The sequence below is a fragment of the Sander lucioperca genome, chromosome 14 (assembly GCF_008315115.2).
Source record: "Sander lucioperca isolate FBNREF2018 chromosome 14, SLUC_FBN_1.2, whole genome shotgun sequence".
Lineage (NCBI taxonomy): Eukaryota > Metazoa > Chordata > Actinopteri > Perciformes > Percidae > Sander > Sander lucioperca.
Genome location: NC_050186.1, coordinates 27,409,117 through 27,434,856, shown reverse-complemented (window position 1 = coordinate 27,434,856; position 25,740 = coordinate 27,409,117). Strand labels below are relative to the sequence as shown.

Here is a 25,740-nt window from a genome sequence, read left to right as displayed (position 1 = left end):
TCTTTGGCATCATCATAGCAGTAGCAAGCAAACACCCAATTGTCAGCTCAAAGCAATTAAACATTTTTTCTTACCATGATATTTACTTCAAATGGATTGGATAAACTGCTTTTAGATCAGTATGACTAGCCATGTATTGCTGAGAGTGCAGTAATGAACACTGTCTGACCACATGTGGGACACGTGCACAAGTCCTAATTTCATACTTTCATTTCATAATGTTCATTATGAACTGCCTTGTTGTTAATCTGCAATTATGCGTTTGCTCCTCTGAATACACCCATGGGAGAACCTGCCCTTGGTGCACAGTTACCTGAGCTCTGACTGAGTGTTGTGTCTACAAGAACACACACACACACACACACTTTTAGAGGTTAATTACTAGGCCCATGTTTGACGCCTTCAAAAGATAGACACTTGTTGAAGTTAGAAAAATGATGTTTACTATAGTTTTTTTGCTTCATTTTAGTGTTAAAACTATTTGCATGAAGTCTGTGTGCAACCATTTCTGTTTCTCATGATAATCCTAATTATCACTGACCTTGTGGAAAGCACAGAACACCCCTGAGGGCAGGGCATGTGGAGGAGACGTCAAGCCTGACCAGAGACTAGAAAGTTTCTCTTTGTGTGATATTACTCCGTTTTCCCTATAAAAAGCTACTGTTAAAGACTATCGACAGTCATTTTCTGTACTTATGCTGAAGTGCTGTAAACTGATTCTACTTGCTGCAAGTAAACTAACTTTTAAGAGAACTCCAGTGATTGTGTCCATTCTATGATAAATAATTATCCTAACAGTTGATGATTTGAAAAGGCTAATATTTAAGATATTCTATATTGTTCTCACTGTCACAAATCCAATGAAAACACAAAACAATGTATGTATGTATGTATGTATGTATGTATGTATGTATGTATGTATGTATGTATGTATGTATGTATGTATGTAAAAACGAAAAAGGCAATATATTCAACCTGCTGCTGATGACATTCGTACCATTACCCAAAAGCATACTGTATCCTAAATTTTTTAGAAGCAAGGAAAAACGAGGTATGAAAACTGACTTGGAAAATAAAATTGACAAAATAGTTTTTTTGCACAATAGTCTAGGATGGAATTGATAATAGAATAGGAATTGAATAGCTTTTCACATAAAATAAAAAAGGTTCCTGTGATATCTCCCAACCACAAACGCAGTAATAAAGTATCTGATTCGTGATATCGTGTTACTGCAGAACAATAATTTCAACCAAGATTAAGCAGACAAAAAAGGCCTGAAGTGACCTCTCAAGCATGTTTCAAGTTCCTAACAAGTAGTCTATATCCACGACGTTCAACTTCTGGGATTGCATACCATAATTTGCATCATACTGAAATAAATAAAACTCAGTGACTGCCTGAAAGATATAGGAAATCACTGCAAAACCTAAGTTTACCTTAACAATACAATGCATATCATCAGTTTCCATTATCAAAAACTCTGAACAAAATCTGACTTGAAACCTGTGTGAGATTTGTTGGAGAGGAAACTTCCTACTCACGGCAGATTTCTACGCTTTCGTCGGACCCATCCTCGCAGTCAGGCTCCCCATCACAGTGCCACCGCTTTGGGACACATTGGCCGTTGCGACACACAAAGTCCACCTCGACACAAGTCTTTCTAACTGGAGAGGGAGAGAAAAGAGAGGAATTCATTATACATTTAAGAGGAGACAGAGACGGGCTCCTTTAATGAAACCTGTCATATCAAAGAAATAGAATTACACAAATAGGTGGAGAAGGAAAAAAAAAAAAAAAAAAAAAATGCAATAAATCGCACACCTCATGAATATGAATTGCAGTATACCTAAGCCTCTTTCTTTATCAGGTGAAAAGGTCACAAGTTTACCATTTGTTGCCTTCGGATTAAACAAAGCTCAAACTCCACATTTGCATTGAAAATGCATTCAAAACTATCCTCTGGAGATTTGAGCGATACATTCATTTTCCATCAAAGGAGGAAGATGGAAAACACACCTTAGAGATAAAGGGAAATTAAACTCCAGTCCTAACCACGAGGCAGATACATTTCATGGGAATTCTTGCTTTACAAAAGGACGCTGCGTCGAGGAGTAAACCTCTATATATGGGCATCCGCTCTACCAGGTGAGCGGACCAGGAGCCCCCATATTGCATTTTAAAATAATATTGTTTCTACATAAATACAATTTGATAAAATAATGCATATGCACATTGTTGAGCACCTCCCAGGTTTATAGGACTATAGAAAAAATGACCAAGTTAGCAAATTTGATATACTTTACATTACTCTAGATTAGGGTTGCAAAGGGGCGGACATTTTCCAGTAAATTTCCAGAAACTTTCAATGGAAAGTTAAGCTGGGGAATTTTGGTAACATTCCAATTTGGAATTAATGGAAATGATGAGAATTTGGATGGGATGTAGTCCTTGGGCTCAAGTGCAGTACTGTCTTCAATCTGCTGTAGAATGTTGGATTCTAGAAATGATCTGTGCAGTGGGTATGGCCTCAATAGCCCTGCACTAGGCTAAGTAGTAGTCCAAACCATTGACCTTTAGCTTAACATATGAAGGTAGCTAGCATGCTGCCTTTGATTTACCATGGTTATGGTTATATGCGTGCTAAGCTAACCATCAGTGCTGGTTATTGTTTCCAGCTTATCAAGAACAAGTGGGCTATACAATTAACACACATAGGTTAATAGCAATGGGTTATGTATTATTACACCCCCCCCACAAAAAAAAAAAAAAAAAAAAAACTCCTGTATTTTAAAAACTAAATGTTGGCAAGTATGTAGTAGCCTATGCTGATTACTGCATGCGTGCATGTCATTGACGAATATAGGGAGGACATTCAACTGAAGTTGCATTAAATCAGGTTTTAACCAAGGTTATGCTGCAAGATGGGGTTTTTTCCACTACATTTAAGTTCCCTGTTATAGACTAACAGTATTATAACAAGCAATATTAAAAATATTTAGTTTATTCCCATTAACTCCCGTTAAGTCCCATGGAAAGTTTCCAACTTTGAAAATTCCCAGAATTTTGCAACACTGTAATCATGGAATTATATGTTGAAAACAGCTACATTGCAGTCTGTTTACAGCCGGCTTTCCCAAGTTGAAGATGTCAACTAGCTGTGACCAGTTAGCCAAAGAATCTGTCCTTTGATTGATTTATTTAGAATTTTAGAACCAACAATGATTTGACTGGCTGTGGATGTAAACTCATCTTCCTCCATGTTTACCTTGTCTGGATAAAAGTAGTATGATGTATATTTTTTTCACAGCACGAACAAAAGTGCATAATCCCTCCCATTTCTGGCAGGCTTTTATTTTGAAAATCAGCAGTGTTGAGCTTGTTGTGTTGAACTGCTGTGAAAATGTACATTATATTGAATATAGTATGTGAGCCATTAGAGTACAGGGAATGCATCTGTTACCAACTTCAATTTCAGGATATTACATGTATTAATATCTTAGGGGGTCTTCTGGTTATTTGGATTTTTTTCCCTTATAGCGCCCTCCAGTACGATCAGCTGTTCTTTTTCTCCCCTCCTTCCCTTGCTTTCCCTCACTTGTTCTGTCCTCCCTCCCAGTCTCATATGACCCAGATAGATGAGAAATATAAGAAAATGGAAAGAGCTGAAATGTATTGGACACACACACACATACCTCTGTCGTATGACTCGTATCCATATTTAGCTCTGCTCTATCTGCAACCTTCACATCACCAGGTCACTCTGTCCCAAGGGACACTGGGAAGTCTCTGGTGGGGCCAAACTAACATGGAGGGGTTTGAATGTCATGTGACATCTACTCTATGTGCATAAATGTGCAATAGTGAGAACATGCAATCTATTCTATACTGTCTGTTGGCACTTTACACTAAAATAAATGATTATGTTGTGCTTGACTATCAGCTGTCTGTGAACCATCTACAGTATGCGTGTGATTAAAGCAATGAACATGTGTGCATCAGACTCATGCAGGGTGTATTAGTGCATTATATAGACACTTTTCTGAGGTAATAAGTGAGAACAAGCAAGGTGTTTTTAAAGTTTTCAGAAGGTTTCTAAGTGATGTAATCTACAGGAAGCCATACTAAAAGTCCTCAAAATCATTTAGTGCTGCTTCAACACCAGAAAAGCCTTTGCATCAGTTAGTAAATATGTTATAAATGAAATTGCATGTGCAAACACCCACCCAAAAACAAATCCCCAACAACTGAATCTCTTTTGGTTCTACTGTTGGTCAGACAAAAGAAGCTATTTAAACATATCATTTTTCTGAAACTCATTTGCAATAACCTACTGTAACTGACAGACAAAATGAAGGAAAAATACTCTAGATTAATAATAGATTTTCCAGGCCAGATGTACAGAGCAGTCATAGCCAACTGCAGCAGTATTCATCATAAAATTTGATCAAAAAAAAAAAAGAAAAAAAAGAAAAAAACAAACAATTGGTTAACATTGTGTTCTCAGTAGGGCTGTAACAATATGCGATATGAAAACGCGACACTCTGATCCACGAACCTGTGAGAAGGCAGAATTAACTCCCAGTTATCCTTCCCGTCCAGATCATATCGCAAGTTGCGTTTTAAGCTCCTCTTTTTTTCTGCTTGTGGAGAGCTACGTGACACATGAAATTATATTGATGAGGACTGGTGAGTTAAATCGGCCGTCAGCGTATACCAGGCAGGCCCACAACCAACGACCTGCAGGTGGAGGCGCTGGAGACCGGCTCGGACTTACACGCCGCGGGCCGCTGTGGACTTGTGTCAGTCCCGCAAGCGGTTTCAGGAAAGTGGCTGCATGTGTCCGATAGAGGTGCAACGATGAATCGATTAATCGATTAGTTGTCAACTATTAAATTAATTGCCAACTATTTTGATAATCGATTAATCGTTTGAGTCATTTTATTAAAAAAAAAAAAAAAGACTTCTGATTCCAGCTTGTTAAATGTGAATATCTTCTAGTTTCTTCTCTCCTTTGTGACAGTAAACTGAATATCTTTGAGTTTTGGACAAAACAAGACATTTGAGGACATCATCTTAGGCTTTGGGAAACACTGATCCACATTTTTCACCATGTTTTGACATTTTTATAGATCAAACAACTAATCGATTAACACTAGAAGTGCCGGAATTCCATAACTACTAGAACTGCTGTGAGCGGCCATTTTGACCGCCAGATTCCAAACTCTATAATCTCTCATGATAAATACCTAATTGCGATATTGTATTATGTATTGTGTAAGGCTATCTTTTATTGTATTAGGATATCTTTAGAAAAACTTAATAACACCGAAATGTACATTTTAACGAGTTTAATTATACATTTGAGTAGTAATACGTGTTTCAATAATTCATATCATGGCATAGTAAACAGTAATTAGCCTATTTCATACCTTTATATCCCGAAAAATGTGGTGTGGAAATTCATTCAGCTTAACTCATAACAGCCAAATAACAATTATAAGTATCTTATTTGAACATTTAGCTATAACCTAACCTGGCACTGCCTCCGTTTTGGCGTCTGCTGCGGTGCGCTGCTGCTCGGACCGTGAGCCGCTGCCCTTTTTTCCTCCATAAACTCCGCTCTCAGCTCCTCTGCCAGTTGCTGCATGAACTTCCTCCGGACAATTTTACTGCTGGTGCAGTCCTTGGAGAGGATGTGTGCAACGATTCCACCCAGTTCGAGGATGTATAAAGTTATATGAACACGTAAGACAGCCACCGGCCATCTACGTGTTCCGCGCCTTTCACAGAGCGAGCGCCCGGTGCTTTTCTTCTGATTCAGAACCGAGTCCATCCACGCCGTAGTAGCCTACGTTACCGACTCTGGCTTTGCCTTCGGCCCAACGGTGATGCCCACACTTGTTACTTGAGACCGCTAGTTACGTTGCTCTGACAGAGACTATGGTAGTTACTAAGCAACCAAGATGCATCTTCAACCGCCCGAAAAATTAAAAACAATACCGCGAAAATCTGAGCGGTCAATATGACCGTGTATGGCCGAAATAGGTAAAAGTGATTGTATTTTCTTTGCCTTTTGTGTAATGTATATAAAAACAATTTTAAATTAAAATACAGACTCTTTTAGGAAAAGTCAGGCAGCAGCAGGATTGTATTTTTTTATTCAGCAAAGTTATTACACATATAAATTTCAAAACGGTCAAAATGACCGTCATGGCCGTTCTAGTGTTAATCAAGAAAATAATCGACAGATTAATCGAAGCCCTAGTGTCCGACAATGCACAGAACATCAACAAGCCTGACAGCTGTCCCCAGACACGGAGTGCGGAAAATGTGTCAGAGACTCCGTTTCCTGTGCTCTCTTTTGGAAGGCTGTGTGCCAAAAAAAAAAATCACACCTTACTAGCTAATTAATTAGCCTGAGTTAAACACTAGCTATCAGTAAACAGAAGGTAGTGGCTGGTGGCTGGTGTGTGCGCCAGTGTTTTGCGTTTGTGTGTCAACCACCCCCACATTTGCCGACTGGCGAGTGTTAATTTCGGACCCTGCGCAGTCCTGTAAAACAGGAGCCATTTCATTTACTATATAAATGTAAGCAAAGTTGATTGAAGAAGAATTTTTAACATGCTCGAATCATCTCCACAATGGAGTTGAGTTCTGTTTGTTTTTCAACAGTATTTTGTTACAAAGAAAACAGAAGTGTTACAGCTTTGGCCATTTATTTATTTTATTTACTTAGGTATATTGTTAATAATTTGCATAGTTAATATTGTTCTTTGGTGTTCAGTTTATACAGGTTTTTCAAATGTTATTTAATAAAAATCCCCCTTTTTTCTCTCTCCTCCAAGTTGAGGACAAGTGAGAAAAGGCATTTACGATGAAAGTTAAAGAATAAGACTGGTGTAATTTATTTATTTTTTTTATATATTGTCAAAAGAATCCCATGAGATGACCCCAACAATGTGTTTGCCCCTCTCTCAATACTTTGACTTTCCCCTGCCTGTGGCTCTCAGCCCATCGGTTCCAACTAAAGATGTAAATCTTTAAAAACTGCTAACAAATGTATTGTTTAGGGGTGCAACGGATCATGAAACGTGGTCATAGTAATGCAGTTATCTGTGCTCAGAGTGTGTGTGTGTGTGTGTGTGTGTGTGTGTGTATTTGTTCGCTTATGTATGTGTGTGTGTTGGGAAACACGCACCGTGTCCTGTGAGGTTCGCTAACGTTGCCGAGCTGTACACCTGTCTCGGCTGCTCCTTGAGGGAATGACCGTGCTTGGCTACACCTTGTGTGTGTGTGTGTGGTGCCTTAGCACTGTGTGTTTAGCATCTCACCACAGGAGTTCTCGTCACTGCCGTCGGTGCAGTCCTGGTCTCCGTCGCACTGCCAGACGGACGGGATGCAGCGACCGTTTCCACACTGAAACTGGCTGGCCTCACATTCCGTCTTAGTACCTACAGAGGAAGAGAGACACAGAGGGGGTATGAGGAAAAACTGAAGTGATTACGGTCCCTTAAATCATTTGTTGAGCTACAATTTGCTTTTTGTTTAGTCCTAGCAGCATTCCCTGCCGTGCTGAAATTTAGAAACAAATTGCATTGAAATTCCAGCAGAACTAGCTGGCACGCAGCAGATCCCAGCAGCCACTTAGCCACTGTGGAGATATGCCAGCTCCACATGTTGGATTTCCACAGAAAGTTGAGTTCTTCTTGCTTCTTGACCAACTTGCTTCACATTTTTAACAACTGTACCTCTGCTACTAGGGCTGGGTAATGTAGAATAATGTTCTTACCATTTGCAGATAAATGTAAGAATGTAAAAAAGGTTTCCATAAGAGACCAAATGTGTTTTAGTGTATGCTTCTTGCACAGAGTTGTGCTGTCAGAGACGGTGGTTCCCCAAACAAAGGAAACTGACACAGAGATGGTTCAACTTAAGCGGTAAATATAAGATAGCTAGGGTCACAGTGGCAACAACAACAAATGATGACGAGAGATAATACAGTGGCCCCCACCCTAGCGTGTGTTGTGTGAAGACAGCAGTCCCGGTGTGGAAGAAGAGGGGGCCCAAGAAAGTATAAGAGATGAGGGGAAGAACAGATCGGGACTCACGAGGTCTGACCGTCTAGAGATACGTGGACCTAGGGCTGGACGATATGCAGAAAATCAGATATCACAATATTTTTGACCAAGTACCTCAATGTCGATGCTGTGATGATATTGTAGGGTTGACAATTGGTGCTTTAACAAAATAACTTAACAATAATAAATAAAATAATCTAACACAATTAGATTTTAGATAAATAATCATCAATAATGTTGATATAATGACTAAGTGGGTAAAGGCAAATAATAGAACAGCTAGAACAGTCTGGTAAGTTCAGAAAATGACTTTACTGTAATGCAGCCTTTAAAACCAGCAAAAGACAGAACTTGACGATATCTAGTCTCATATCACGATATCGATATAACATCAATATATTGCCCAGCTCTACGTGGACCTGGATTTTGTCTGTTGCTAGGGAAATTTAGTCTCTACGTGGCTTGTGATCCCACAAATCTAATGAAACTCAGATGATTGACTGATTAAACAAATGTATCTGACTTTATCTTATCGTCTTATTCGGCTCTTGCTTAGGATCACCGTAATTCCAGTTTAAAAAATGTGCGGGGGATATATAGGTCTTTTGTTTGGAGTCAGACACCTTGTCCCAAAAGGGGGGGGGGGGGGGGGGGGGACACAGAGGAGGAAATCCTCAACAGTACTGAATTCAATACTTTTTAGGCACCGACCAAATTGCCTCTAACGTATCGAGTACCGAAAAATGCCTTGTCATTCAATACCCAATTTTAATACCTAAGGAGTAAATCTCATCAGCGTCAGTGTGCCAGTAAGCATGCGGCATGCTTCTACCAAGATCTAATAATGTCTGCAATGGGCTTTCTAACATTACACGTCGTAGAGACACACAGGAAAAACTACGTTACGCACAGAGATACGGGGCTCACGTAGTAGGAACTGAAATATAACAAAATATTTGTGCCGTAATGTGTAATGTTGTAATTTATTTTTGTTTTATTAAATTGGTATCGAAAAGTATCGTTAAGGAACCGGTATTGAAGTCACGTATTGGTACAGAATATTTTTAAAACGATAGCCAGCCCTTACTGCTACACCTCGACATTCAGGAATTGCGGTGAAACGTTCCATCCAGCTCCACTTGTGCAAGTCACTATTCATACAGTCTGTTAATCTAAACAGCTCTATAAACAGGAGAGAAAACCCTTCCTCCAATAATATTGGGTTTGAGCACTTGAGACGCACACTGCTGATGTCTGCACTGAAACCCTGTGTTTGCATTTGCAACTGATGATGAAGTGACATCAATATTTTAGTGAAATATGCCTCAGTGTCCTAAATGTCCTGAATGTCTACGGGGTAACATCTGTTCAACAGTCGTCTGAAGGACATCAGATGTACAGAAACTGAGGTAGAGGAAAAAGACGGAACCTAGGAGGATTGTTTTTTTGTCCATTATTCATAACTAGGTAAAACCAAATGCGTGACTTTTAATTTGATTAAATAATAATGGCTCACTGACTTTAGAAAGAACGGTACCAACAACAGCAATCTAACAGACACTAGAGTAGAGCTGGGAGATATGGAGAAAATCAAATATCACGATATTTTTGACCAAATACATCAAGGTTGATATTGTGGCGATATTGAAGGGTTGACTATTGGTGCTTTCACAAATATTTACACAATGAGAGTTTTGATAAATAAAATCACCAATAATGTGGATACCATGGCAAATTATAAAACCGCAAGTAAGTCTGGTAAGTCCATAAAATGACATCACTTCACTGTAATGCAGCCTTTAAAACCAGGAAAAGACAACACGTGTGTCATATCACGATATCCAAAATGTAAGACGATCTCTAGCCTCATACATCTATGTCGATATAATATAGATATTGCCCAGCCCTACTCTATAGCGTTTCTTAAAATAGGCCAAAAGCCGAATTGATGTTCTAATCCGTTTAGGTGAACTATATTATCAAAAGCTGCAGTAAGATCCAGTCCCAGAAGCACCGAGGTGGAATCTTAGCAAATATTTACCACTTAATCACTTTTAAAGATTTGTCTTTGCCTTGTATTTAATAGGACAGGTATACATAAAACAGGAAAGGGAGAAGAGAGAGAGAGGGGATAACATGCAGCAAAGGGCCGTGAGTTGCAATCAAACCTGCTTTAGTAGGTCTACCATACCATAGCTCTTAGTTGTGTAACGGACCATAGTTGATTCGTGTTCCTTAAGGATCAACATTAAACGATTCGGAATGCATGTAAACCGCAGATTAATTGCAAAGTTTAACCATAATAATAGTGTAACAAATGTTTACTGTTGCTATTACTTAAAAGTAGGCTGCTAAATCTCTATGGAGGGAATGTGAAAAGACATTACAGGCAAAGCAATTTTCATGTTAAAACTGACTTGATAGAGACCGTCATGGCTACTCGAGCAGTGTAAGAACTCGAAAAACCGTGACGCCGTCTACCGAGCTTTGTTGCATCAGCGGCGGTTGGTGGTTTAGTTACCCAAGAATAGGGGGCTTTGAGCCAGGTACATGGCACCACGTGCTGCCGGCCGTTAACTTTAGGCACCAAAACGACGCTAATGGCTTTAGCAGGTGAGCTACCCTGCACCCCAGATCTTTTACCACTTAAGTAAGTGCAGTTTCAGTGGAGCAATAGGCCTTGAAAGCAGATTGAAAATGTTAAAAATTACTTTTGAATGTTGACTGAAAGTTGCTGCAACCCTTTAATACTTTTGAAAAGAATGGAAGGTTAGAAACTGGCTAATAATTACTTAGAAACCTTGAATCAAGGTGTGTTTCTTTTTTTTTTTTTAAGTAGAGATTTAACCACAGCATTCTTAAAGCTAGTGGAGACAGCACCAGTCGTGAGTCATAAATTGACAAATGTTCAGCATTGTAGGTCCACAGATGGCCAGAGATCTTTAAAAAGTGTAGCTAGTTGGTGGTCAAGGAGGAAGGTAGTTGGTTTACAAGCAAACTGCAGCTTAGACGTTTTAAGAATCCCTAAATGTGTAAGAACAGAGCCTTTTGAAAAATCATCAGGGAGGACAGAGGACTGGATGAATGACTGGCATGAAGAATAGTTGTTTTGACATTTTAGATGTTTCCAGTGAGACATTCATGAGTTTATATAGCGACTTGTTTTAAAAAAATATGCATTCATCAACCACCAGAACCGGACCAAGTACAGAGACTGACCCACATTGGACTGGCAAAGATGGGAGTCAACCGTACGGAGGAAGGCCGCTCAGCTCCGAGATGACATTTTTTGCGGCCTGCTTAAGTTGTGAATTGACAGCTCACAGCAACTTCATATGATATTTTGGCTGGCTTTTGTTTTATCTGTGTCTGCAACAAAATGCCTTTTTAGTGAGTTTCCCGTTAGCGGAATGCTCAGAGTGAATTTCTGATGGGCTTTTATTGTGAAGGGTAAACGCGGGAGAGCCAGCGTTATGGCAGCGTTTTTTTTTTTCTCAACCTTTATTGTGTGGCAGTTTAGTTTTAGAGTTCATTAATGTCCAATATCCAATGCTGTCCAAACAGAATTCCAAACACCAAGTTCATAGGGTACCTACGAAAACCAAGTGTGAAGTAGATCGGAACGGTTCATGAGATATTTGAAAGACAAAAAGCGTCGCAGCAGAATCATGCACTTAAGTCGAAGTGTATCTGCATTTGATTCTCATTTGGTAAACACTGAAAGCAGTTCATATTTTCTGTTCTCATGTGGAAATAAGTGAAACTACAGTGGAAACAAAAACTGTCAAAGATTCAATTCCACGTAGTAGAAAGCAGTGTTTGCAGTGCAGTCTGTGGTAGTGGAGACAGGGAAGGCTCCAGGCCTTTAAATAACACTGTCTGACCTTGACGACTGCTTTAGTCTGGACTGTGGGGAAATGGAGCACAGAAGGACGCACGTATCGCTTTGCCACTGAGTGGTCAACTACTTTTCATTAAAAGAGGGTCAAAAGTTTCCCATTTACATTTACAACATTTAGGGCGATTGCCAAAATCCTTTTCGGGCCAAAAGGATTGCAGGGATTTGTCAGAATGGAAGAAGAAAAAAAAAAAAAAAAAAAAGTCTCCAAGAACTGCATTTAGTCACTGAAACGCCATTATGAAGGGAACCGTTTTAAGTGGGTCAGCAGCTCCTTAAGGGAGAGAGAAACATCGCTGTTTGATTGGAACCTGAGGAGCTTCAGGCCTTTAACAAAGACCTGCATGACTGAAGCTGTGCCAACGTTACCAAATCTATGGTTCTACAGACTATGTAGTAGGGCCGCACAATTAAAATCGCAATCAATTACGTTTGAAATCGATTCCAAACTTTGAACACTTGTGGTTTTCTCCAGCCTGGCTCTTCTTAGCCCCTCACCATTTACGCTCTCTCATTTTGTAAACCGCTCCGTCAGTTTCATGGCGTGTGTCGCCAGCAGCGTCAGACTGCTGTGAGACCGTAACAATCATCCGCGCGGAAACACCGTGAGCGATACGTTTCTAACATTGTTTGAACGAAGCTTCGAGGCAAATCAGTTTTGCATCGAGGATTTAAAGTAAAATCGAATTATTCGAGTTACTCGAGGAATCGTTTCAGCCCTAGATATTTTCCTAATATCGTGCAGCCCTACTATGTAGCTTTGGCCAGTTATGGAACCTACAGTCAAGAGAATTCATCTTTAACAATTTTTTTATAATCCATTAAATTGTTTAAGTCATTCATCAAGCATAAACATCTGGTTTCAGCTTCACAAATGTGAGGATTTGCTTCCTTTGATTAAACACCACTGTAAACAGAACATATTTGGCACGCCTGATACGAGTCCACTAAGTCCTCAGCACAGGAGGAGGTCAATAAACAGCCAACAGCCTACAGACTTCCATTCAACAAGACTACAGCTGTACTCACACCAGTCACGTTACAGAACAGAGACTACGCCGACGACCTTTCGTCCACAGTAGCATTTCAATCACCACAATCAAAGCTTAATGGATCACAGCGTACCTACCTGATCATCAACCCATCACACAAATAACCACTGCCATACAGACAGATAACAGGGAGACAGACAGAACATTTCTTCAAGTACCTCCACAGGGCGCTGCAACTATTTGATTAGCGATCAATCTGTCGATTGTTACTTCAAAAGTAACAGACAAATACCTTCCGTCTGTTTTTTTCTCTCCGTTTTGTGATGGTCATCTTCACATCTTCTAGCTTCACAGCAAAGTGTTCAGGTCTAATCAAAACTGAGCAGCTTAGCTGGCTTATCAGCGCCAGCCGTGAGTGTAAAATATAGCGGCTGTGGATGAGAGGGAGGCGGACTGCTGAAAAAAACAAAGAAAAAAAAACCAGACCTTTTCGCGCTTGTGATTTTCCGGTGGCGCTGAGCGTTTCTTTCCACACAAATGCATAAAAACATGGCCAGTCTACAAATTGCATGCAATTTCATAACAAAATTATCCATTCACATTGGTGACCTTGCGCAGCGGTCACTATCATGGTTTACTTTTGAAAACCACTTACTCAAACTATGCTGCAAAAGCACAAACTCTAAAATACCACAGAAAAGCCAAAGTGTAGCCAACACGCACCAGTCATCATCATGAGCTGCTACATCAGGGAAATATTTCACAACAAGTCCTGACTCATCCATCAGCCTGACCTAGTGATTACTGCGGACGTACATTTAATGCTGACGGAGCGAGAATGATCATATGGAGAGGGCCTCAGGCGCCCGGTGACGGCTCAGTCCTGTGTCGATCAAAAACAACATCACCACGTGAAGCGCAGACGTATCATAAAAAGGCGCAGCAGGGTTTTCAAGATAAAACAAAATCTCAGATATTCAGCAGTTCATTTTTGCTGAGTCCATCCATCAATGTTCCCCCATGTTTGTTTTTGTAATTCACAAGGGCGGCTACAGCGCTGTGCTAATAAAACCACAGTTTTGGGACCAATACCAAAGCCATGTACTGCATGGTAAGATGGCAGGTTAGTGTTACTCTGTTCAGTACCTACTGTAATCATCAGGGCTGCACGATACGAGGAAAATATGCGATACCGTTGAATAGCGCAATAACGATATTACTTGCGATAAACAGATGTTAAAGTGTACTCAGTTCTGTATTTCTACTGCTTTCAGTATTCTGCTACAATACAACAAATTGCTTGTTGAATTTAAGACAAAAAGAACATAATTTAACATTTTATTCAACTGGAGCATTAAATGGAATGTAAAAAAGGCAGTTTTCTACTGATATTTTTATTCAACTAACAATATGGTTATTGCGCCAGTTGATATCGCAATAAATAAGTGATGTATTGTGCAGCCCCAGTACTAGGACACCCTGTACAAAATGGTTTGCTGTAGTGTAAAGCAAATGTGAGATGAAGTTAACATGATGCAACATGCAAAGCCACTGTAACCAAGCACCCCAGTTGCAGAGAATGATATATGCCTGCATCTTGGTTCTTTAAGGGTGTTTTCTCTGGGGGTTACTATTCTAGCGTCTCTTTGACTTAGTCAGGAAAACTGCACACCCTGCACTTTGATCCAATCAGCACAATAACAGATTCCGATAGTAACCTGAAGTATACAAACCCGTACAAGAGTATTCTCCTTTTCCCCGCGGTGTCAGACTCAATTTTTAGCTGACATCTGAAGTCGAAACACTCCAAACTGTACACCGATAGTGCTGCCACGTAACGGCTGAGAAAGCTTTCAGCACTTTTTCTTGCAAAAGGCATGAAAAAAAAGGTCACTGCTTCTATTCCTTCAAAGATCCTTTGTGTGCCTTTTTTGTTGTCGTTTTGCATACATTCTTGCAAGATTAGTTCACGAGGACCAAGAACACATCAGCTAACTAAAAGGATTTTGGAAAGCTAGATGCAGCAATATATTGTAATAGCTGCACAGTACCATTTCAATAACACATTTCTAAAAAAGTTCAAACCTCAAGAAACATGAACTAGATAGAATTTGGTGAATCCAGAACCACGTAGAAAACAGGTTTGTGTACTTTATGTGGAGGATGTTTGACTCCATTTTGGTCATACAGCAAGACCGTGACGTGTGATCACAGAACAGCTTCAGAATCACTCTCAAAATATTGGGAATTTATTGTGAAAGTATTACAACTTGCAATGTTGTGACTTTCCAAAACATTTCTCATATTAAGCATAACAATTCTTAAAATCTGATTTTTGTCCTAACAACTACTATAGTAGGGCTGCTCAATTATTGGAAAAAAAAAATGATTTAACAGTATAACTGACTTTTGGAAAGATGTTGCATATATTGAAATAAAAATAAAAAAAACAGTGAAAAGGTTAAAACAGTCAAAACACCTAGAACTGTGAAATTTCCCTTTATAAAACAGGTTTTTATTCAGAACATAAGACAAAATAAGAGTTTACACGCAAAACGTAGTTTCTCAATTATTTCGTTTTTGTGATCATTAGGAGCCCAAATCGTAACCGCGATTAAAATTCCAATAAATTGCACAGCCCTAGACCACCATCTTAAATGTGGAAGTCAGTGTTATTGCATGCACGTGTTGATCATACTGTAGGTCTATATTAACCCGAAAGAGCAAACTCTCTCCTTCACTAAAAGGCTCGAGTTTGAAATGACAGATTATTCCACATGCTAATTATCCACCTGCTTGTACTCCCCGTGGATTTCAAATCATAGATTCAACAGGCGTGGGGCTGAGTGAACCGTCTACCTCCCAAAATAATAGATCATTGTGCGCTTTATAAAAACGCTGTCACGCTGGAGGTCATGGTAATGCAATTTTCCCCAGTAACAGAAACTGGTTGCAGTGTACTACTCCTCCTCCCTCTGGCCACCACTCCGCCCACTTCAAGAACCAACACACACAGCCCCCCCCCTCCCCTCATATAGCTGCAGATCTGGGTCTAGCATGGTATCACAGTAACCGTGGAGGAAAAATACATCCATTTTAATCAGGCCAGCGTTGTTGCTGCTGCTGCTGCTGCTGTTGTTCTTGCCGCTATCCAATTTGCGTTACGTCTTGTTCAAACAGGCTCACACAATCTCAATCCGTGTGTGCGTACATGTGTGTTTGGGTTTGGTTTCCCGCTGAGAATGAGAAAGAGGTGGTGGGTGTATGCATGTTATGGGGGAGTGTGTGCACATTATAAGGACTAGTTTTGATTCACCGTCTCAAAGGCCATTTTCCACAGTAGGTAGGAATTCGAGAGACTGATCTGTGTAAGACGCAGGCAGCCAACACAGCTTTCTGCCTCTCTGAGCAGTTACATAATTTAGCCTGCACGAAAAATACTGCTGAAATATGATTTAGCCTGCGTGCAAACTACTGCTGAAATGAGTGTAACTGCATTAATAAAAACTATGTACCTGGGGTAAGAAAGGTCCCACAGTTCTATTTCCAACTCAGATAGCAAAATCCTCGGATTGTAGCCAATCTTCTAAGCAGCCCATAAGGTGGGAACAAACATTAGGCAAGTGCAAAGTAACTACATATCACAATTTAACTTAACCAAGAAGGGTCTCTTCAATTGTAGGGTTTACACTATACCACTATAAGGCTTAGATGCAGCACCGAAGCCGTTTTGGGCACCACCTAAGCTGAATAAATGTAACCTAAATACTTTTCTCACATCTAATGATTGTAGTTTGTCCCCAGTGGACTTATTTAGCAAGTTTTGTCTTTAAGCTTTTTGAGTGTTCATTTGTATTATCTGTCTGTGTCACAGTTTTAGAAACAGATATGGTGATAACAATGGTCCAAAATGTGAAATTGCATTTTTAGATTTAAAAAAAACGAAATATTTTCTTGAGGGAGGACCCCTAAACCCCCTGCCAAATAAGTTCCCTAATAGGGAAAAACACTGGTAAATACAAATTATTTAAACTAACAAACTATATAAAATATTTTTCACTAAGCGATAGATATTCTTGGATCAGGGCTGGTTGGCAACATATTTAATATAACATTTAGGATGTGAATTAGTGCAATTAATTAGTTGATCAAGTAAAAACATTTTTATATAACTAAATCATCAAGCTAAAGCACCCAACATTTGCTGCTTTCAGAATCCCAAATGTGAATATATAGGCCCTCATTGGGTTCACCTGCGGTCGGTAATTGGCCGGTCACTCCTCACCTGCTGCCCCCCTACCGGGACTGCGGTGCTGCTTCATACCCCGTTTTTATCGCTATACATCAGTCCACTGTAACCCCTTTATCCTTCTCCCTGCCACCCCACTCCCGCTGTCGGTTTCCACTTAGGAGTAAATAAATAAATTACCAACCTCGCTGGGGGTGGTGAAGGCAGAAGAAAAATCCCACAGCGGAAGTGAATGAGAAATCAGGACACGCACAACCACCAAAACAGTACAATACCCAGGCGTTTATTCGGAAGGACTGTGTGTTTTCAGGGCGGAAAATTAACGTTAATTGACCGCAGGGCTAATTGGCCAGGAATGAGCGGCGACAAGCAGTGCTGTACAGCAGGCAACACAAACCACACGGGCCTCTCCATCCACCCGCCCCCTTTTCCCTTTCATTTCCAGAGACAGATATTGAGCTGAAACACTCAAGCTACATACATTACTAATTTAAGGACGAACACATTCCTTATAAATACATGTAAAGCACGCACAAGGCAGAACATGATTAATTTAAGCCCCCAAATTATGTTACCTAAGAGGTTTCTATGCTAAAAAGAGGAAGAAGAGCCAGGTTGATTAGCCCAAGGTGTAGCCAAGCACGGTCATTCCCTCAAGGAGCAGCCGAGACAGGTGTACAGCTCGGCAACGTTAGCTAACCTCACAGGACACGGTGCGTGTTTCCCAACACACACACACACACATACATAAGCGAACAAATACACACACACACACACACACACAGAGAGAGAGAGAGGACTCGAGACTTACCATGGACGTTAATGCAGTGCTGGAGACATATTAGCATGGGCAGCAGGAAGATCCCCGGTGTGGACGTGACCATCTCTTGCAGTGTACGCACGGTGGCTAGCTGAGCGCTCGCGGGCTGCATCTCTGCCCTGCCTGCCTGCCTTTCTTGCTGGCTCGCGCTGGCCTGCTTCTACTTTGATTCTGCCGGTTCACGCGCAAATCACACATACAGACAACAGACACGAGCGCTCATGTACACCGAGCAGAACAGAACCGAACAGCCGCTCCTGCCGAAGCCACCGACCGATCAGCAGCACAGAACTGCGTCCGAAGAGGAGCAGTGAGAAATAAAACGGAGGCGGCCGCAGCGCAAAGACCACGCGCCTTTATGAGCTCGTTCTACACACACGCGCAGTGGGGGCCGTTCGGGCTCCCGTTCACTCCTCTCGAGCTGATATCCATTTCCCTAAAGTTGACGGTAGCGAGCGGCCCCGGTAACCGGTTTGATAGTGGTGCTACACAGTCCGTCACAGCTGAGGAGGATTTCTCTTCCTCTCTCAGGAGTTCTTGGAACATTGTTAACCCTTCACTATCCGCATAAATGATAGATAAAAAGTAGATCCTATTTACACACAAATCTCAATAAAATTAGACTATGTATAATCAGTGTTACGCAATTCTATCTATATTTCGTGGTTATTTATTTTTCAATCAATAGATAGATAGAGTATCTATCTATTAGATAGATAAAATTAGACTATGTATAATCAGTGTTACGCAATTCTCAATCAATAGATAGATAGAGTATCTATCTATCTCTCTCTCTCTCTCTCTCTCTCTCTCTCTCTCACTATCTATCTATCTATCTATCTACTATCTATCTATCAACTTACAGTTTATTTATCAATTACTCTGGACCAGTTGCAAAATATAACCAGGGAATTATTAACGTGTGTTCGACCCAGCACATTTCTTTAGTTCCAGATTTTCCTTCTAGCTATCACTACAGTCTAATTTAAAAAAATATATATATCACTCCTTCACCTTCAGCCACAAAGGGGCAACGAGTGCAATCCCTTGGTTTGTGTTGATTGGCTCATATGGAAATCTGTAGCAGCAATAGGCTACTGTACTGCAATTGCACACTAAAGCTCCACCGGTAGAAAAGTAGTTTGCTGAACATGTCTTTACTAAACAGTGGCCACTATGACCACAATTGTTAATTATAGGACAATGTCCCATTTCATTTCCATACATTTCCCAAGATTCTCTGACTTTCCTGTCCGACAGGACTTTAGGCCACATACTCGGGGGGACCTTGACACTTGGCATACTTTGTGTGAGGAGGTTCACTCTGTCTGTTGATAAGCTGAAGACCCTTGGAGATGCCTCATCCTCACAATAAGCATGGATGAGAACTGGTCTTGGCCGTCACAGACACTGGTCTGCCCCTCAGACGTGATTTATTTAAGGCGTAGGTATCATATAAAGTTGAGACAAGTTTAAGAAGAATTGAAGTTTTTTTGGTGGAGACTACCAATGTGTGCTGTCCATACTTCACGCTTCTCTGATGTCAGATTTGTGTTGTTAAAATAAATATGTATTACAGTAAGGACAACTGAGGTTGATTGAGTTTTATTCTATTATTCATCAAAGTGAAGATTAGACAAAAGTTTTCTTCGTCATGTATTATATTTATTTTTAACCAAATAGGAAAAAAATCACAATTACCTAAGCTCATCATTTATCTCATCATATTTCAGGGGTGGCACCGGCCACCCCTGAAATATGATTGCCCCCCCCCAGCCCGGTACCCCACCCAATCCATTGGGCTAGAGTGCTGTCAATCTAACAATTGTGGTTTCCATTGGATCAGAGTGCTGTCACTTGGCTGCCTGTTCTGCCAATTTTCCCCAGCCCTTGTCACACGACCAATTCAATGTTTCCATGATGGCTATCCAAAATTCTGATACCATTGAACAGCACTCAAATATTTCTTCTTTTAAAAGTGGCAGACTAAGTCTATACAACACGTGTATTGTATTCTGATATACAATTTATTTAAAATGAAAGCAAGTGTAACTAATAATGAATGTGATGTTATATTTAGCAGAATTGCATTATGTTCTATCCTTTCCAATATGTCCTATATTTCTAAGCAGATTTTCTATGCTATATTGTGATAAAATGCAGCTACCAGTGAAAAAAAAAAAAAAAACATGTTTAGTTTGGTATTGTTGAGTAGAAAAGCAACATTCACTCCGCTTGCTTTGTCTCCTTTGTGGAGAAGGGAATTAAATAACCCCGGAAGATCCATTTCCAGAAGAACAAAGAACATTCCCACACACTTGTCACCTCTGCATCGGTTTATTCGGTCGACGTTTCGGTCACGAGGATCTTTCTCAAGACAAATGTTCTTGTGACTGAAACGTCAACCCACTAAACCAACGCAGAGGTGAACAAAAATGTGTGCGGGAAATAGTTTTGGTTTTTATTGCCAATCATTTTGTAAGAGCAGATGTCTCATAGAGTGAATACCAAATCTTGGCACCAAATTCAGCTCTTACATGTTCTTCCCTCCGTCTGTCTGATGCTATTTCTCCCCATTTTCATCACCAGGCCTTTGGATTTTCCAGAGGGCTGCGTGCTGCCAGCTTTCATAGGCACTCACCAGTTCTTATCAGAGGATTGAACCTCATCTTCAGTGATGGCTGATGGCTGATAATACACCCCAAGGCTCATTCTGTCCCAGATTTTTACATGCCCTGAAAAAAAAATAAAAATAAACACAAACCACTGTACAAATCGGTATAAGGAAGTGTCTCCGTCTCTCTACGACTGTCAGCTTCTCTTTCTTGCAGTTACCTCCAAACACACACTAACACACAACCACACAATTGCAGATCAAACGGTTGAAAAATCCAGTCTCTTATGAAAATCAACTGTGGAAAATCATTATTTGAAGGCTCCCAAGCAGGAACTTAACAAAAACAACTAAATCCATCACCTCTTATTTCACTTAATAATTTGCTCTATAACTGCTGGAAATAATTAGAGCTTTGAAGACACAATAAGTTGAGTTTTTATCTTCCCGTGGCAGAGAATTGTCACAATATATTTGCAGAGGCGATGCGGCTGTTGATCAGATACAGTAAAACACACCAGAATTTAGTGAAATCAACCAATCTTTTGTCATTAAATAACAAAAAGAGCACTGTGTGGGTGTGTGTTGCTACAGGTAAACACAGGGGCGTAGCACAACATTCTGGGCCCTGTAGAAAGGCATTTTCTATGGGCCCCTCCCTGCATCCACACCTATTCATTCTAGCATCTTTTTGGGCCCTCCTCACATGAGGGCCCTGGGTACTTAGTCCCCGTTTTCCCCCAGTCCGATGCCCCTGGGATAAAAGGAGACAATGAAATACAATCCAAAACGTTTTTCTGTCATAGATCCATAAGTTTGAAGGCCAATCAGACACCAACACCCTGCAAAGTGGTTAATAATGCTGTTTATAATGACAGAATTTTACAACTCTGAAAAGTTATAACAGAAGCAATTATTTTTATTCTCCTTGGTTGTGATTGGCAGGTATACAGTAAAGGTACCGTTACAAAGTAATCTACCAGGAACATGTGTTTGCACATGTACCTGGTAGTAGCAGTGTAGTAGCAGTGCATTGCACAGTGGATTCAATAAAATAAATAATATTAGGCTATTGCATGTTTTATGCAGCGCTAATGTTAATCTGAATATGGCCTGGTGTTGCAATGCACATTTTTAAAGGTTTGGACATAGCCAGGCTAGCTGTTTCCAATCTTTGTGCCAAGCTAAGCTAATCACCTGCTAGCTCTAGCTTCATATTTAGTGTACATACATGAGAGTGGTATGAAAGCAAATGAGCATTTTTTTTCAAAGTGCCAAACTATTTCTTAAATGTAAATGCTATGAAAAAAAAATCACGTCACAATTGTTTTGTGGTTCATATAGTCTCACAGGAGGAACACACATACACGTATGATGTTCGTCAGTTTAAAAGATAATTCTGCAAGTCAAGAAAGTCTCAGTTTATTGTTAAACAGTTGAAGTATAAGACTGTGAAAATACGTAATTAGAACACTTCAAAGTCGCATGGATGACGTCTTGCTGAAGCTACGATGTCTGTGTGTATCGTACCGGGGATGTAACGTTACTCACACGAGCAGAGGATCTTGCTCGTTTTTACGCTTCTCTGCTGATAACACGTCACTGGATCAAACACATCAGGTACGATAGCGTTACATGTGTCGCGGAACAGTGCTAAGCTACCTAGCTAGCTAGCTAGCTAGCAAGGTGACGTAAATTGTGGTGGACGAGAGATGTGGTTCACTGAGCGGTTTCACACAAAACTAACTGGTCATAACCTACGACAAACTGAGACTTTCTTCGGTTGAAAAATGTATCTTTAAATTGGCGAACATCATATTTGTAATCCATGGCTCAATTCAAACGGGATCAAAAAATAATTTGCCTCTCCCCGTTCACTACCATGCGTATTTTTTTTCCAAATTAAGGTCCCATAAGGTCCACCGGAAGGGGAGGGACTTTGCCTCTCTATAGCCCTGGGCTTGGGTTAACCCTGGGTTAACAATGTGTGTGGGGACTGCAGTAAGTTACCCCAGGGTCAACTAAGGATAGCCCTGGGTTAAGAATATGCAATGTGAAACCGCCTAGAGTGGCTTAAACTAACCAAAAGGACACACTGGCTGAAAAGAGGCACCTGGCCTCTGACTTTAGGGTCCTGTTAGAGTACAGAGATACCATGGTTTAAAAATGCTTTCAAATAAAAACAAAACTAAACTGTTCACGCCACTGTGACTGTAGCCAGTCTGCGTTGGCTGCAAGCTGATTGGTTGCTTCTGAGAAGCTTAACTCTTGTGTTGCCTTCCCGTCGACCATGAACTAGTTTTCCTTCCGGGGACAAAATTGAAAATGATCTTTTTTTGGCGCTTTTTCCAAATTTGTTGGCGCTTCTTTCAAACGTTTTTGTCCCTCTTTTCAACTTTCTTTTTTAAATAATGGTCAATAAACCTAATTTACATGTCATTATACCAAATTTTTGAGTTTATAAAAAAGCAGATATTAGGAATTATAATAGTTGAGATCAGAGGATGTTGAGTGAATCACAGACTGGTTTATGTCAACATTTAGTCAGGATGCTGTTTGAAAACCATTTTAACATTTTTTTTTTTTTCAAATGCAATGAAATTGAATAAAACAACCAAAATTCAATGGAGGTAATCATTAATTTTACCTGCGAAGAATGTTGTATGGGTTGCATACAAACGTACATGCATGCATCCAAGTTATTTTGGGGCATTTTAGTTGAAAGAAACCCATATAGGACAACACAAGGGTTAATGATTTTCTGAGCAGTCAAACATCTCTAATTAAACATGGCAGATTGATGTCACTGCATAGTGTCAACATGCACAAAACCCAAGGTGAACATTTACAGTACCAGATGGCTCCATTTAAGCCACTTCACCCCCCCCCCCACATCCATGTTAACCTGTAAATGTTGTGGCAGTTTTCCAAGGTTTTCCCTAGAAAAAATATACATATCGTATGACTGTGTTATGCAGTCAGCAAGGGGTTCCTGTCTTTGCAAATGACCAGTGCAACATATATGAGAGTTAAGGCTTTACCTGAAATGACTTAGACACATTACATTTAGTTAAACTTGTCCTTGCAGAGTTGCTCACAGCAGGACCGCAGAGAAATGTTAGGTTAGTGCCCAGCAGGCCAATGAAACAGCAACTTTACAGTTGGTTATATAAAAACAAGCTAAACAGAGATTCATCTAGAACAGAAGGGGGATAAAAATTGAAGGAACTCAGCTCCAGATGGTTAAAAAAAAAAAAAACTCAGGCAGGGTTTTTGTTTTTCAAAAAAAAAAAATGTCTCTGTATGTTCAAATCCAGCTGAGAAGCGACATTTATAAGGCAGAGAATTGCACACAGCCTACAGATATCAACACTGACTCAGACCAAACAGTTTTATCCTCATCTCACCAGGAAGCTCTTAGCACCGGCTGAAAGCAGATAATAATCGTGCCCAAATCTGGGCCAGGATTCTGAAGAGGTTTGTAGCCAAAGGGAGAGTTACTTTATCCCTCTGCGAAGGAGAGCTGGTAGACCACTCTCTTCGGTATTTTTATTTCCTCTACTTCTTAGCCCTTTGAGAAAGTGGCAGGGAAGGGAGAGGAGGTTCCGCTGTGAATTAGTACCACCAAAATGAGCTATAACCTTGTGAAAAATGATTACACTGATTGGTACACCAAAAAAAGTCACAGTTATAAAAAAACACAGTGAGCGTGGAATGAAGCATGATAAAAATGTCACAAAAAGAAATTAAAATAGAATGTGTAGCTGTGAAGATATCTATGAAGTTGAAACTTATTTCATGGATGGGTGGATCACAGTTAGTTTGCTTAGTCATTCATTACACTGTTTACTGGTCAGTTTGGAGCCATGATCTCCGTGTGCCCTCATTGGTACATAAGGGTGGTTCAGCACCACAGACAGCGACCCAAGTCTTTACGTGACAGTGAGAGAGATGTCGACGTGATTATGTTCACATGATCACTAATCAGCTGGTATTAATTAGGGGCGTAGAAATGAATCGCCGCATCGATGCATCGCCATGCGGACCTGGACGATTCTGCATCGACGCAGTGACAGACCGTAGTCGGTTATCGCCTACGGATGTTGCTTGTTGATTTTTCCGCTCGCTGCTTTTTTTTGTATCTGCCTTTTGTCCTTTTGTGTTCAGACTCGGCTACATTCAGGAAGTGTCTTTCTCAAGAGCAGATACGATTAAAAAGGGTTTTCATTTTCATTTCATATATGTCCGACTGCTTGAATTTGTCCATGAAAACCATGTGTAGTAATATACAGTCCTTCCAGAAAAACACGATTATGCGATCACGTAATTTAATGCATAATCAGCCAAAGTCGCATTTTTCAATTTTTTCAAATACGCCACACTTTCGGCGCATAAATTGCCGATTTCCGCGCAGAATATGCGGGGCTTGCATGATTTCATAATCCCTGCATTTTCGTTGCAAAAAAGTCACATATATCTTAGCAGAAAGTTGAAAAATGTTGCGTTTACTATCACACAAGAGCAGCCATTTTCCCCTGTTGCCATGGGAACGTTATGAAGTGACGTAATTACGCGACGTGAACATCATCGAAAAGCTGCAAACCCCGCCATGAAGTTCCCGCAATTTCATCGCATAAAATTGCATAAATATCCCGCATATTCCATCGCATTTTTTAAGAAAACGTGCCGCATAATCAAGGATTTTTGCCCGCAACAATCACAAAAAAACTCCACATTTTTCTGGAAGGACTGAATATAATAATATTGAGGTGACGCATCGTGATGCATCATGATATTGAATCGATTTGAATCGTTGACAGGATCATCGTAATCAAATTGAATCGTGAGACCAGTGAAGGTTCACACCCCTTGTATTTATCAGCTGTTGTTTCCTGACTGTAGGGATGCATCTTGGTCTTGCCCCGTGCCAATTCAGATCCCTCAACTCAGATTATCCGCATGTCAGTTAAACGTACGTCCCGACCCAGAGCGTCAAAAAGGGACTCCAAGAGTCCTGTCCAACAACGTCTGTATGAGGAGACTTTTTGCGTCAATAAGAAAACACCAAAGGCACCCGACCAAGCGTTG

General features: G+C 40.3%; 1 protein-coding gene across 3 annotated transcripts in view; it reads right to left on the bottom strand.

Moving 5' to 3' along the window:
• Positions 1-18,532, bottom strand: part of vldlr (very low density lipoprotein receptor) — a 58,668-nt gene extending 40,136 nt beyond the window's left edge. The window contains exons 1-3 of one of the 3 annotated variants that reach the window (XM_031277500.2): positions 18,030-18,532; positions 7,333-7,452; positions 1,543-1,665 (exon numbers count right to left, since the gene is read on the bottom strand). In XM_031277500.2, coding sequence (XP_031133360.1) covers positions 1,543-1,665; positions 7,333-7,452; positions 18,030-18,150 — 364 coding nt within the window. In that variant the 5' untranslated portion in view covers positions 18,151-18,532. The remainder of the gene's footprint in view (positions 1-1,542; positions 1,666-7,332; positions 7,453-18,029) is intronic. The other 2 variants (XM_031277502.2, XM_031277501.2) reach the window with 2 other exon arrangements.
• Positions 18,533-25,740: the final 7,208 nt, after the last annotated feature.